This window comes from Pantherophis guttatus, chromosome 1 (assembly GCF_059756535.1).
Source record: "Pantherophis guttatus breed Tessera chromosome 1, ASM5975653v1, whole genome shotgun sequence".
NCBI classification, from domain to species: domain Eukaryota; kingdom Metazoa; phylum Chordata; class Lepidosauria; order Squamata; family Colubridae; genus Pantherophis; species Pantherophis guttatus.
In genome coordinates, this window is record NC_142063.1 from 36,569,802 (window position 1) to 36,584,519 (window position 14,718).

Here is a 14,718-nt window from a genome sequence, read left to right on the forward strand (position 1 = left end):
CACAGTCTAGTGAATAGCCAAGGCATTTTATTTTTTCTCTATCTTATATTTTCTCCCTTATGTTCATAGTATTTTTTCACTACTGCTCCTTAACTTTTTTTTTTCTTGGAGATATGCATTTCATTGCTCACTCTGAGTTCTTTAGATCATGTCTATGATTCATTCTTTCCATTGGTCACTTTTGATTATGAACATCTGGGCAGAGTCTCTCTTTATTTCACCATAGTATACTGCTAAGTTATCTTAGGTCCTTTATATATGTATTAATAATATGACATATAATTGAATATTAAAATACTTAATATGTTCCATGTTCTTCACATATTCTCATTCAAAGAGCATCAGATTTCTTCAAAACTAAGGCCAGCAGCAGACTTAGAAGTAGTAACAGAAAGTGCTGATTGGCTAGACTGCATCACTTTGGGTGGAAGTTAAACAATCTTTTTTTTTTTAAATAATTCCCTGATTTTTTAAAAATCAGATTTGTGGGCAGAGAAATTGGAAAGAAGTTTTCTCTGATTTTCTTAGTGGTGATAGTAATGCTGCTAAAGGGGGAAAACCTTCTGATGTCTTTCCTGGAAGCCAGACAGATAGAAATTGCTGTAGAGATGACATCTTTTTCAGTGGTACCAGTGGTGGGTTACCACCGGTTCGCAAGAACTGGTAGTAAAACTGGCAGGAGGCTCTGCCCACTGACCCAGACATCATCATAGGTGATCTCCGCATGCGCAGAAGAGCACGCCTTGGCGTAAGCGAAGTGAGCACGCACGGGCGATGCGAACCGGTAGTAAAGGTAAGTAGAACCCACCCCTGATAGGTACCATATAATGAACAGTAGCATATCCACATACCCCTTGTCCATTGACATAAGAACAGGAATCTTTCACCTATTTCTCCAAAGTTCTCTTCTTCTTGAAATAATTTCAAAACCTACTTTTTCCCCCATTAAAACTAGTCCTGATAAGAGGAAAAAAAATGGATGAGTAGAATATGACAATAACAACTCTTGTCTTTTAGAGTTGCTGCTCAGAGTTTGAGAATCAGTACCGAATGATATTCGGTCTCCAAGCCAAAGGATTCTGTTTAGTCATGTTTATTAGATTGAGAGTCTGATCTTTCTCTTCCACTGTGAATTTCTCAAATCCCCTTTTGAGAAATACACGCCAATAAGTAAATTAGTAAATTAATGGTTACCCTGTAAAACTGCTGTTTCTTCCAGTTTCCTGAGATGATTCTGGATTCTAGGATTAAGATAAGTGCATAATGAAAGAATACATCTTGCAGACTCCTAAATCCTGCACTGAGAAATATGGGTATAAAAAGCAGGGGTGGGGTATGAGATAGTTAAGCTTCCTAGATTCATTAACTGAATGGATAAGATTAACTTGCAGATTGTTTGCTGCAAGTTAAATCTGTAGATGTGGCTCAAATGGGTATGATTTCCACTGCTTGAATTCAGTTTTTGGTCAAATGTGAGATTAAAAAAAACCAGTATAAAGAAAACCACTCTTACCTCTACCAGATTCAGTTCCCTACCTATCCACTGGTTTAATCTTCACTCAAAGTTCACCTGCAATGTTCTTCACATCCTTCTGCTAATCACAGTTTATTCCCCACCCCACCCCCCAGAAGCAAGTTTGGAAGTCTTTAGATTTTTTTCCCCTGAGTCAGCCACCATTATTTCTGATTTAAATTACCAAAATGACCATTCTGGATTTTTTTTTCCCAATCCCAGCATGGGACAGATGATATTTTTAATCAGAATTTGAGATTGCAGGAAGTTTCATATGATGCACACCATACAGATAGGTTTTAGTAAATCCAGTATTTTGGAGAAGCATGGCTTGATCGCACATTGATTCTTCATAGTCAGTCTTACTTTTTACAGGTTTGCTTTGAGGGGGAAAAAGCAGCTCCAAATAGAAGATATTTTTTACTGATTGGGAAGGTCTGGTTCTAGGAATGAGGGGATCCAATGCAAGGCCAGATTTTGAGCCCTTCCCACACACAAAACCCTAGACTAATATTGCAGGTGGATTCCTACAAAATGAGTTGCCAGGTGCTTCCTCTCCCTTACCAGGCATACAGGCATCAAATGGAAAGGAGAATGTTTGGCCTGCTACTTTTAAATTTCTAATACACTCCCCTCCCACTAAGGGGTCAATGGCAGGGCAATGTACAAAGGACATTGCCTGGCCTGGGCAGTGGGGTGGTGACCCAGTTAGGCACTTGCTATGCAGTGGGGTGGACTGGTACCCACAGATCTAGAGAAATACCAATGAAATAAAGCCTAAGAAAGATGGACATATTTCACGAAGGGACAGTGATGAGAAATGCTTTCTCATGGCTAAATGTACCTTCAACTAAGGAAGAAAAGAGATAACAAGAGAAATGTTATATGTGTTCCCATAAGATCTATACAAACTACTGTAGATCTCTCTCTCTCTCTCTTTTTCTGCAACTATTGAGAAACTTTCTAGGTTTACAAAAATTCCGGAACCCTTCAATGTCTCTATCACGGTGAAATGGAATGCAAAATAATCATGGTCATCGTTTCAAATTGTTGCCCCAAATATAGTTTTGGGGCATTTTGGCCATGCCAGTTAATCGTTGTGATTCTGCCTCCCACTCCCCTCATTCCAATCTTGATCTCCCTCCCTCCCTCCCTCACATACACAAGCACAGCTTTCACTTAATTCCCTCTCTTCCTCCGTAAGACATACATATGCACCTTGAAGGGGGAGTGAGAGGGCTACGGCATCTACCAGATCTGGGCTGCAAATCCATATATATATATATATATTTGCTACCGCCTAGTGATCATCCGGATTGCAGCTCAGAGAGCTAGTAAGCCTCCAAGTCCCGTCCCATCCGAGGCGTCGGGAAAACAGATTCTCCTTGCCTTGGCTACAGCGAGGGCCGGGAGATGGGTGAGCAGGACTGAAGACATCCAACCCAGCCCGCAGACAGGAGGGCACTGCCACCACCTCCAAGTCCCTGGGAGACAGACAGCAAGCTGCCCTCCTTCCTCATCGCCTGAAATTTGACCTTGCGCAGTCAGGGAAGGAGGCAGGGACATGTGCAGTTGCACAGTGCAACCACAAGCACGTGGGAGTTAGTCCTGGGGTGAGGAGCATTGTCAGAGTGTCCTGCGACCACTTTTCTGTGCTGCTGCATTTGCTGTCGCCCACTTAAATCCCACCTGTAACTGAGTGCATCTATATTTGTATGTGGGGTCTTTGGGAAACCCACCCCTGTTGTGCTGTTATCCAGGGAACCTTATTTATGAATAGCCATACTCGTTCTCTGAACGCTTGAGTTAATTGTTGGGGCATTGATGGAGGAGAATGAATGTTGCTGCTAAAATATGAGGTGCCTTTCTCGGGGACCTGGAAAGAGACCTGTTTTGGACTGGGGAAGGGAAGGGTCTTTTCACTCCAAATGTCACAGTAAGGTAAACTACCTGCCTTATCAACAACCTGCTTGCACCATGCAGCACATCACTACATGGATACAAGATTCAGAGCCAGTGTGATGTAGTGGAAAAAAGTGTGAGACTAAGATCTGAGATATCTAGGTTCAAGTTCATCCTTATTCATAAAAGTTTAGACCATCACTTTCTTACAGCAAAATCTACTTCGCAGGGTTGTTTGGGTTAAAATACAGGAGCAATCCTAAATATGCTGCTTCAAGCTCCTCGAGGAAAGATGGGCTATAAATCCATCTAATAAAATAATGTGATTTGCACTGAATACTCCTCCAATCAGTACTGACCCATGAATACATCATGGGGCAGTGCTGATCTAGGGGATTCAGCCATTTGGTCTTATTTCCCAATGCTGGGAATTGCAGTTGATCCAGGACTGGCTTATCATCTTTGGAGCTCATATATTTCTCAGATCCTAGATGGCTTTTTAGATGCTTCTTGGCATTCATTTTAAGGACATTATAAATTGTCATTGATTAGGCAAGTCGAAACATGCAAATCAGATTCACTTTGGATCTTATAGTCCTGAAATGGCAACATCCTTTTTTTTCTCAAGGACTCTTCCTCCTTCATTTCCACAATTATTTTTTCTGCAGAAAGACATTTGACCAAGGTATTTTATACTTTCAAAAGAGGGGTTGTGCTGAAAAATGCACCTTTTATATGATAAAATAATAAGTGCCACAGTACACAATAAGTGCCATTTTAATCATTATTTTAAATTTTTAAGGTCAAGCCATTCAGCCAATACTGTAGGGAATGTGTAAAAAATTCCCCAGAAGTCTCTCTCTTGCTCTCTTTTTCAATTGGTTTTCAATCTGTTTTCTGCTCATACTTACACACAGTCGCCTGTTTGTCAATTGGGTTTCTGCAAAATTACTGCATCTAATTTGTTTAATGACAGGCTACAATTCCTTAGAGAAAATTCAAACACTACTTAATTTTATATTTGACTCAGTGAAGATGGTGAGTAAGTTTAATATATTTTCTCAAGAAATTTAATTTCCTAGAATGAAAATTCACCTTTGAATGGGACCTTGACTTTTCAGTAGCTTTTTCTCTTCCAGTTAGTCAGTGGAATGACACCACCACCCTCATTGCATCATCATTGCAATAATCACAACTGCTGTTTGTTAACTTAGGACACACCAAAATCCCAGAACAAATTCTTTTTTGTTGAATCTTTGTTAATACTCTTCTATAAATGTGGTCATGCCATCCGTTTGCTTGTAGGGCAGGTATATAGTTCGTGTTTTGAGAGCTGAAGCTATGTTGAAAGACGAATAAAATGTTGATGAATTACATGCCAGAATTCAGTGGCAAAATAAGCCATTACTACTTCTGCATCTTATTGGTTTAAAAACTCCGTGCTCTTTTTCTGTCTATCTTCTAGTCTAGTGTTTTCGGTAAGATTCCTTGGAACTCCATCGTTATTTTTTTTTACCAAATCAGCTAGAGCTCACAGTTAAAACCTTTTGTCCCCTGTAGGATTGGCAGGCAAAACCCTTGATCTTGGTAGTTCTATCATCAGTTACTTATTGATAATGAGAAGTGACATCTTTCTGGATGGAGAAACCATGGAGAAGTTTTGCTTCTTTCATTGCTTGCTCAAAACTAAATCTCTTGAACAAATTCTAAATGAAATATCTACCTATATCTTACTTGAAAATACCTGTTATTTTCGTATTTATTTATTTATTTAAATTTATATACCGCCCTTCTCCCGAAAGACTCAGGGCGGTAAACAGCCAAAGGTAAACACACAGAAAACAAAAATTTAAGAATAGTTTAAAAAACATATTAAACAATTTTGGCCCAACAATTAAAACACCCCTTTTAAAATTAAAATTAAAATTAAGCAATTGGAGAAGTTAGGCCAGCCCGGCTTGTTGAAATAAAAAAGTCTTGGGGGCGCGACGGAAAGTATGTAAATCCGGAATCCTCTGTATCTCCGGGGGGAGCTCGTTCCAGAGGGCAGGTGCTCCCACAGAGAAAGCTCTCCCCTGGGGGCCACCAGTCGACATTGTTTGACCAACGGCACCCTGAGGAGCCCCTCTCTGTGGGAGCGTACTGGCTGGTGGGAGGTTCTTGGTGGCAGAAGGCGGTCTCGTAGGTACCCAGGTCCTAAGCCATGGAGCGCTCTAAAGGTGGTCACCAACACCTTGAATTGCACCCGGAGGACCACCGGAAGCCAGTGCAGCTCGCGCAGGAGAGATGTTACATGGGAGTGCCACGACGCTCCCACAATCACTCATGTGGCCGCATTCTGGTTTCACATAATTTTCTCTGTGTCAACTGTTTATAATTTGAATTTGTTTGAATGCCTTGCAATAAAAAGTAGAGCAAAATATTTGAATTAAATAAATAAAGTTGACTAGGTGAAATGTTAATCAGTGTTTAGTTTGTTTCTCTTTTTTCACTTGAGGAAAATGCGCCGTTGTGCAAAATAAAAGAGTTTTTTCCAAGTTCTTCAGTCAAGAACATTTATACACTATTTAGGTCTCAGTGCATTCCATTTCAGCTACAACCACTTCCTTATTTTCCCTGAACAGTTGTGCTGTAGCAGATGATCTTATTGTTCGTGCCAATTTTCTTTGACTATATTCCTTTCTATTTAACATACAGACCACACTTTATGTCTTTTAAGTTTGGCTTGTTAAAATGAGCCACCCCTCCCCATTTTATTGAAAGCAATGGGAAATGTTTTGTTTATTCCAAAAAATATATAAATAAATAAACCCGCCTGCTGAACTGTTTCAAGCAGAGCTAAGGGATTTGTTGAATGGTTCCAACTTGGACACAGAACCGAACTGTAAATAACTACATATCTAACTCTTCCAGATTTTCTATCTCTGTTTTCAACAACATTTTAAACATGTATATATTCCCAGCATTTTCTTAGCTTAAGAAAATAATAGAGAAAACATAATGTAAAATAAAAGCTGTGGGAAATAAGCTAGTGTACCATCTAAAAGAAAGTACATGGGGATACAAGACTGACTTCCTTAGGAAGAAACTCGTAAAACTAGTTTTCCATAACAGAGGACAGCTATTTTTCCAGGATCCTCAGTGGCTGTTTTGAACTAAAAACAGGTTCTAGTAGGAAAACTTTATGTTTATCAACAACCTTCTGGAGTGTTTTTTAGAGTCTCACCCTGGTTTAAGCATGCTTGGCCAATGTCCAAACAGTTTTTGTTGTGAAGTAGGCCAGACATGCATGAGAGTAAATAATAATGGTGAAACTTACATAGAAGGTTTACTTCATAGCTTCCTTATTTTAGCCTTAGGATATGTTCACATTATTTGTGGTTATTTGGCCTACAATGTGTTCTCTTGACTGTTGCCTTGAGGTTTGTTTGAATGAACTGAGAAGTGATACCAGGATGGATCCAAGAAGTCTTGGATATATGTTTGCATGGTAGAGAGATGCTGCCAGCCATAGGATTACCCACTCCTGAAAACTCTACTTTGAAGACAAGCGTTTATGACAAATACTTAATCATTAACATATCTGAATAAGGTTTTGGAGATGGCTTTACTGAAATGGCTATTCTTGATTATCTTGATTCATTGCAATCTAGATTCAAGCCTGCTTTGGGAACTGAAACAGTTTTAGTTGCTCTGATGGATGACCTCCTGTAGGCAAAGACAGGCTTCTTAGGCAGTGGCTTTTCATAATTTATTTATTTTATTTATTTAATCTAATTTTTATACCGCCCTTCTCCCGAAGGACTCAGGGCGGTGCACAGGCAAGAAATAAAACAAACACATATATAAAATTAAAAGCAATTTAAAAAACATATTAAATAATTTGGCCCCGATATCATTAAAAGACTAAAACAACCCATTAAAATTAATGTTTAGGCCAGCCCAGCTTGTTGGAACAATAACGTCTTGAGGGCACGGCGAAAGGTGCGTAGGTCAGGGATCATCCGTATCTCCGGGGGCAATTCATTCCAGAGGGCGGGTGCCCCCACAGAGAAGGCTCTCCCCCTGGGGGTCGCCAGTTGACATTGTTTGACCGATGGCACCCTGAGGAGTCCCTCTCTGTGGGAGCGTACTGGCCGGTGGGAGGCTATCGGTAGCAGAAGGTGATCTCGTAAGTACCCAGGTCCTAAGCCATGGAGCGCTCTAAAGATGGTAACCAACACCTTGAATCGCACCTGGAAGACCACCGGAAGCCAGTGCAGCTCGCGCAGGAGAGGTGTTACATGGGAGCGCCGTGTCGCTCCCATAATCACCCGCGCGGCTGCATTCTGGACCAGTTGGAGCCTCCGGGGAGCCCCATATAGAGAGCATTACAGTAGTCCAGATGGGAAATGATGAGGGCATGAGTGACCGTGCTCAAGGAGTCCTGATGCAGAAAGGGACGCAACTGGTGAATCAGGCGAACCTGATAAAAAGCCCCCCTGGCCACAGCCGTCAGAATAATACCACATTATTCTCCTGAATTAACTCAGATGGATTTCAGAAAATGGTCATCCTTGAGGCTCAATTTACATCTGAGGTCAGGAATACTTTTTATCAGCTTTGGCTGGAACCTCTGCTACAATAGCAAAAGCAACATCATATAGACTTATATACTGTTTCATAATGTTTTACAGCATTCTTTAAGTGGTTTACCAAGTTGGCATATTGCCTCCAGCAATCTGGATCCTCATTTTACTGACCTCAGAAGGATGGAAGGCTGAGTCAACCTTGAGCTGGTGAGAATCAAACTCCTGGCGGTCAGCAGAATTATCCTGCAATACTGCGTTCTAACCACTGCATCCCCACGGCTCATCATATACAGTATATCCTTTTCTCGTCAAGGATGGCTTAGCTACCATTAGATCTCAAATGCTCTTTCTTCCATTTTAACAATAGTCAACAGTTATAGAGTTAGTGGATATGTTTGAAAGGGCAGGGTGTCAGCAATTTGTTCTGAAGCCTGTTGGGGAGAGAAATAACAGTATCGTAGCTCTGGACTCTCGTGGATGGAGTGATATGGCAGGCAGCATCAGCCAGATCAAGGCTGCAAAAGTTTCCCTGAGTCGCTTTGAATCATTAGATAGGAGCATAAAGTTTCCGGTATCTTTTGCTACCATCTGATGGTTCTCCTGGTCAGAGTGAGTTTAGCATGGCCTCTGTAACCTGTTTTCCTTTCCTGCTTCCATTGTGTTGCTCTTGACTTTGCAGCAGACAATCCTACTTCCTCCTTCCCCTCCTCCTCCTTTCTGGAATACCACATACTCCCCCCCCCCCATGTTTTATTTTCCTCCTGGTGAATTTCTCTGCATCTTCACCATATTCCCAGCACTGCTAATAATTCTTATTCATGTGCTGTAATGTAATAAGCAGAAGAGTCATATACTGTGCTGCTATCTTGTGGTCATCCAGATATTTGCAATCCAGACAATAGCGTTAGTTGAAACAATTGCATGCACCTCCACTTAGCAATTGAAGGCTTTATTAAGGGCATATAAACCTCTAAACAATACAGAAAACAGGCTAGCTAGGAATCCCTCCCCTCAGCTATACATTTGAATGATTTGGATAATCACCCAGAGAGATTTATTGTGGGAATTACACAAATGAGTGTTTTCAGTAGTGGTGGCATACTGCCACCAGAGTTTGGAGGGTTGGAGGGTTGATGAAAATTACTGTATATTTCTTTTGTATTTTTTTAAAGAAAGAATTTCTCAGTGTTTAGAATTTCTCAGTTTTCTTCTTCCTCGTCATTTCTGTAATTATTTCTGATAGAGAAGAATATTTGTAGCTCTGGGTTGAAATGAGGGATCCTTGGTGCTCCCTGAGCTTGATTGCTTTCTTGCAGATGTTTTATTACCCAAACTAGGTAACAGCATCCGTACATCAATGTTACGATTTCAGAAAGTGTATGTGATTTACTGCTTTGTCAGCTTTTGCTTCTAAGCATTTATTTATTTTATTTATTTATTTATTCCATTTATATATATAAATTTATATAAATTTAATTAATAATAATAATATATGCCGCCCCTCTCCGAAGACCCAAGGCGGCTCACAATACATTGGCTTTTTAAACGGTGCTTACAAGCGCCCTTGAGTAAGGGCTATGCCTGCAATTATAGATTTTGTTTATTAATGCTATCTCACAATTCCTTAAATTCTTTTTAAAAGATTGAGAGATTTTGGCAATATCCATTATTATGTAAAAGGTTAATACACTGAATAGTTAAAGATGGCCTTTATATGAAATGTGTTCTGAACGGAAAACAAATTTTCTCTTGAACAGTTTCATAGTCACTGCAAAGTCAGAGTCATTGTTTTCCTGCATCCTAAATGTTCAGCAACAAAACAGATTCTTGTTATTTTACTCCGTTATATAAAAACAAAAAAAATGTTTTTACAGTGTGAGAAAGCACAACTTGTTGTTACAATTCTCTGTAATATTGAGATGAACAGACTATTTGCTATGCAACATATCTACTGCAGCACAAAGAAGCATAATTGTACCAAATAGTGATACAGATAGAGTAATTTCAAGCCTCCAAAAGTCAAAACTCTGGAGGTAGAAAAATACCCAAAGAAGGTTAATATAGTCAAATTCCCTTGCAGAACAATGTATTGACCTATCAGGAACCAAAGAAAATCTTCTAACTACAGTTGTCTAGTTTCTTATTGAGCTAATTGTTGTTACTGGAAAAACTTTCACAATAAAGATTTGAGAATAAAATCATCTTCTTTTTGTCTCCTCTCAAACTATGGATTTTCCAAAATTGGTTGGCTGATTCAAACATGCCTGTCATCCCTTGATGGTTCCCAGCACAAGCCGACTCCACCTTAAACTGCAGTAATTATATGAAGTCAACAAACTTACGTTTTTGATTCATTCAAAGTTCTGTTTAAATACTTTGTGGGACAGAAACATTGAGATATATTCTGAACAGAATATTTATTTATCATCTCATCCATTTTAAAGACCAGGCATAGTGCATTCTCAGATAAAAAGGTATTTTATGTAAATCAAGAAAATAAAATACTAAAGCAGAGATGCCAGAGTTTATATTCTTGGGATATATTTGGTTTTCAGTACAGATGTTTAATTGAGTTTTGTGGCTGCAATCTTAGTCTTTTCAAGTTCAAAAACAATGATTCCCTAGAATAATCTTGTGGTTAACTAACGACCAGAGCTTCATAAATAAGGAGCATAAACCCCCTGTTGGGATCAAGTTATTAACTGGAGATGGGCAGGGGTTAATACATCAATATATTTTCCAAGTCAGATCCGAATGGCTATACTCAATTCCACCATAAAACAAGAGGAAGTAGTAGATGCAATCATGATTTTATGTTCTGCACTGAGACTCTCATCACAGCTATTGCATTACTGTAAAACTGAGGAAAGAATTTTTTATCTTAGTTAGATTATTTGGGGGGGAATGGGTGGGTCTTTTGGAACCAGATATTTCCCCCTTCCAAGTTTAGACTGCCATTTGGTCATTATCCTTGTTATAAAACCTGGATATTGAGATCGTGATAATTAATCAAAATATTATCTTGGGATTTGGAAAGAGTTCAACTAATATTTTGCTCCTCCCAGTGGAAAAACGCCATTCTTTCCATAAAGGGCCCATAAAGTAGTAACAATCAACAGGGCTGCTCAAACAGTTATTTCTTTGTAGCAGTTCTTTGAGAAACAAGAACTGATAAAGTTAGTCTTATAAATTCCAGGGCATTAGAAACAGGATTATAAAATACTTTTTTAAAAAGCCAACAACCAGACATTCAAAATCATGCATTAAATAGGCTTCCTTTTAAGATTTAAGCAGTGGCCTTTTAGCATGTATTATTCTTAAAATCGCTTAAAAATCAGCTACGTAAAAGGGTACACATTATAGAAAATGTTTTATGTAAACTTTGGTCTTGCAAGAAACAGAAATCATTCTAAATGATCAGATGTTCATCTTAATATGGAATCTTTCTGTCTCTCCCCCCTCCTCCCCTCTCTTTCTCTCCCTCTCCCAGCTTTACAGTTCCAATATATCAAACATATAGCAGGCTACCAATTTCTTAAACCACTACATTTCTCTCTTTTTAAAAAGTTGCCTTTGGAATAAGTTAGTCAGGGACTATTGCATTTATTATCTTTTCCCACACACGTGGCGGTACATTTTGGATTGTGATTATCGTGTGAAAATGGTATGTCCTTTACTTTATAATAGGGGACAACTCTTGTAGCAATATTGCTCATAAATTTGGCAAACTGAAAGATACATTTGTATTGCGGCATCTTCTGATTAGAACCCACCAGATAGAGAGGATTACAGCCTCCATCATCTGTAGTCAGCACGCGCAGAAAGTTGAGGTGGGATGTTTTACTGGTAATGTAGTAAAATGATGCGTATGATACATGTAGCTATTTACTATAGAATGGATTCAATATATAATGATATAATATAATATAATAGGGCAGATTCTGTTGATGTTGTTTATACTTTTTTCAACTCTTACCAATTAATCTACTTCCATTATTCGAGCTTTTACAAAAACACATAAAGAAATTAAGAGAAATCCTGGACATGCACAAAATATGATTTTCCAATCACTGACACCCCTCCCCCGCCTTTTCTAACTTGTTTAATATTATGGTGCAGGACTTTTGTATAAAGTTGAAATCCAGAAACCTCATCTCTTAAATATTAAACCCTCTTGTTTACCTCTTTTCTCAAGAGGATTCTGGGAACAAAGTGACATTATTTTCAAAACTTCTAAAATTTATGGAAGTGTACCCTTATTGCTGTCCAACGTAATGATTTTACTAGTACTCTCACATATACCAGAATGCTAACTTTATCTGCTGTTGCTTAAGTCTTTTGACACCACTTACTAGAAGCACTGTAGTCTGCACATATAAATCATATGCCACATTTTTCAATTGCAGTTAAAAAAGACATTTTACTTTATTTTTAAATCATGCCATGCATGGTGCACCAACGGACTTATTGCTATATATACTTTTTTTAAAAAAAAAGCTAGTGAAATTGAAAGCATGCAGTCTGAGGGAAAAGCGGATATTCTGATGCACAGAAATATTGCTATTAACTTAGTTATACATAGTGCCAGAGCTCTGAAACATGGATTCACAATGCAAGGAGAAAAGGGGAAGGGAAAGTTTAGCCCGCCCGACTGAACATTGCAGGATCCTCTGGACTCCTTATCTGATTCATGCAGTATCTGGGATTAGCCACACCCTAAAAGCTGCAGGGATGGTTTCACAAAGGCCGACTTTGCAGCTAACAAACACAGTTTAAACACAGCACAGGCAATAGCAGCAGCAGCAGCAGCAGCACAGAAGAAAAGTATTAGAAGGGAAAAAAAAGTAAGCCCACCACTGGCTGGAGATCCTTGCCAGTTAGGAAGTACGAGATGAAAGCAGTCACACATCTTGGTGGATTAGGTTGGCACAGCAATAACAGAGAGAAAGAGAAGAGAGGAGAGAAGAGAAGAGACAGCTTCTCTGGTTCCTTTGAGAAAGGCTGCCTTGAAGAATCACTCCCAGTACAGAAGATAGAAGCGTTGAGTGTGTGGTTGTTTTTTTCTGGAATGCACTAAAAGTGCAGCTTGGTCGGAATCAACTGCTGACACAGTCCCCAGTCGGCAGAACAAAAAAAGACGAGCCCCAAGTGGTTCAGGTCGGCTCTGCATTGCTTACTTGCTTGTTCATAGCCTTGCAGAGCTGCTGCTTTAGGTCATTGCAGAGAAAGGGAGTGGTGCGGCGGATGCAACTCCTCCTTGCAGGGACCAGCCAAGCTGATGGAAGATTCCCAGCTGGTTCCCTCATTTTGATTGGCTGGCACTCGCTGGCTAAAGTGGCCGGCTGGATGGGCAATTTCTGTTCCTACCTATCAGGTGGGGGCTTCGGAGCAGTGGGGCTACAAGAGTTTATTCGGATGATGGGGATGGAGGGAGGGAAGCGGGGGAAGAACAGAGAGAGAGAGAGAGAGAACACAGATCATTGTTTATATTTTCAGAAGTGTTGATTCGTTAAACTTGCAGGCAAAGCAACCCAGATGTATGGCATCTTAGAAACTGGTATAACTGTATAAGCTTTCTTGGGAGGACTGTAGAGCACAAACGCTCATGTGATAATACATTTGTTAGCATTTAAAGTATGTCTTGGCTGTTTGGATTCATGTAAGGTTAGAAGAACGCTTATTTGAAATGAAAAGCAGATGAAACGGACTGCACACATTCTTTCGGAAACAGTGTTTATATCTGTAGTCCTCAAAAGAGAAAAAAACAAAGGGGTCAGCAAACAACAAGTTTGCGGGGTGGAAGATGGTGGCTTTAGAATATCTAAAAGGTCTTCATTTAGAAAGAAAGAGACTGTTTTTTTCTAATGTTCAAAAGGGCAGAATTTAATCCAATCAGTGGAAACTCCAGAGAAAAAATTGGCTCAACATCTAAAACAATAAAAACTATAAGGGAGTGGAACAAACTCTCTCTCTCTCTCTCTCTCTCTCTCTCTCTCTCTCTCACACACACACACACACACACACACACACTGTGTATTTGTGTGTGAGGGGAGGGGATGAGCATTCATTCCTTCACTAGGAGAGCTTCAGTAGAAGCTGGATAGATATTTTGAGAAGGTTATAGCTGCATCCTGATTTAGGCTAGATCTGTTCTAATACTTTGATTCTAATATTCTGCCCATACTACCTAGAAAACACAATCACGAATAAAGGGGGGTAGGTCAAGTGCAAGAAAAAGTTAGAAGTTTTGCAAATGAAATGCTGACTTATAAGAGGTAACCCTCCTCCCTTTTGATTATATAATACTATTAACAGATGCTTGGAATTGTAATCTTTTCAGTGTGAATAGTGTTGGGCCCCAGAATAGGGAAAAGTCATTTTAAGGCCAGGAATGCCACTTCTAAACGAATATATCACCATCTTGTACTTGAAGGCATTCTTGGCTCACCCTCTTAGCTCCTGGGATGCTGGCATATATAGTTGCTGCACCAATATTAGGACACTTAATATTACTTAGGAACTTCAAAAATAAAATATATTTTCTTTATATATATACATACATATATATATGTAGGTCTTTGGTTATTCGGGTCTTCTCCCACGTAAAATTGGAAGTGTCTTGGCGACGTTTCGACGAAGTCTCATTCGTCATCTTCAGGCTGGTGTTCTCGTGCTCCTGGAAGCACGAAGCCGAGAACACCAGCCTGAAGATGACGAATGAGACTTCGTCGA

General features: G+C 39.5%; 1 protein-coding gene across 2 annotated transcripts in view; it reads right to left on the reverse strand.

Annotated features, from left to right (window-relative positions):
- The window catches only part of AHNAK2 (AHNAK nucleoprotein 2), a 98,319-nt gene extending 85,319 nt beyond the window's left edge, over nt 1-13,000 (reverse strand). For both annotated transcript variants that reach the window (XM_087871768.1, XM_087871763.1), the window contains exon 1: nt 12,841-13,000. In XM_087871768.1, coding sequence (XP_087727894.1) covers nt 12,841-12,895 — 55 coding nt within the window. In that variant the 5' untranslated portion in view covers nt 12,896-13,000. The remainder of the gene's footprint in view (nt 1-12,840) is intronic.
- Between the last annotated feature and the right edge of the window lie 1,718 nt (nt 13,001-14,718).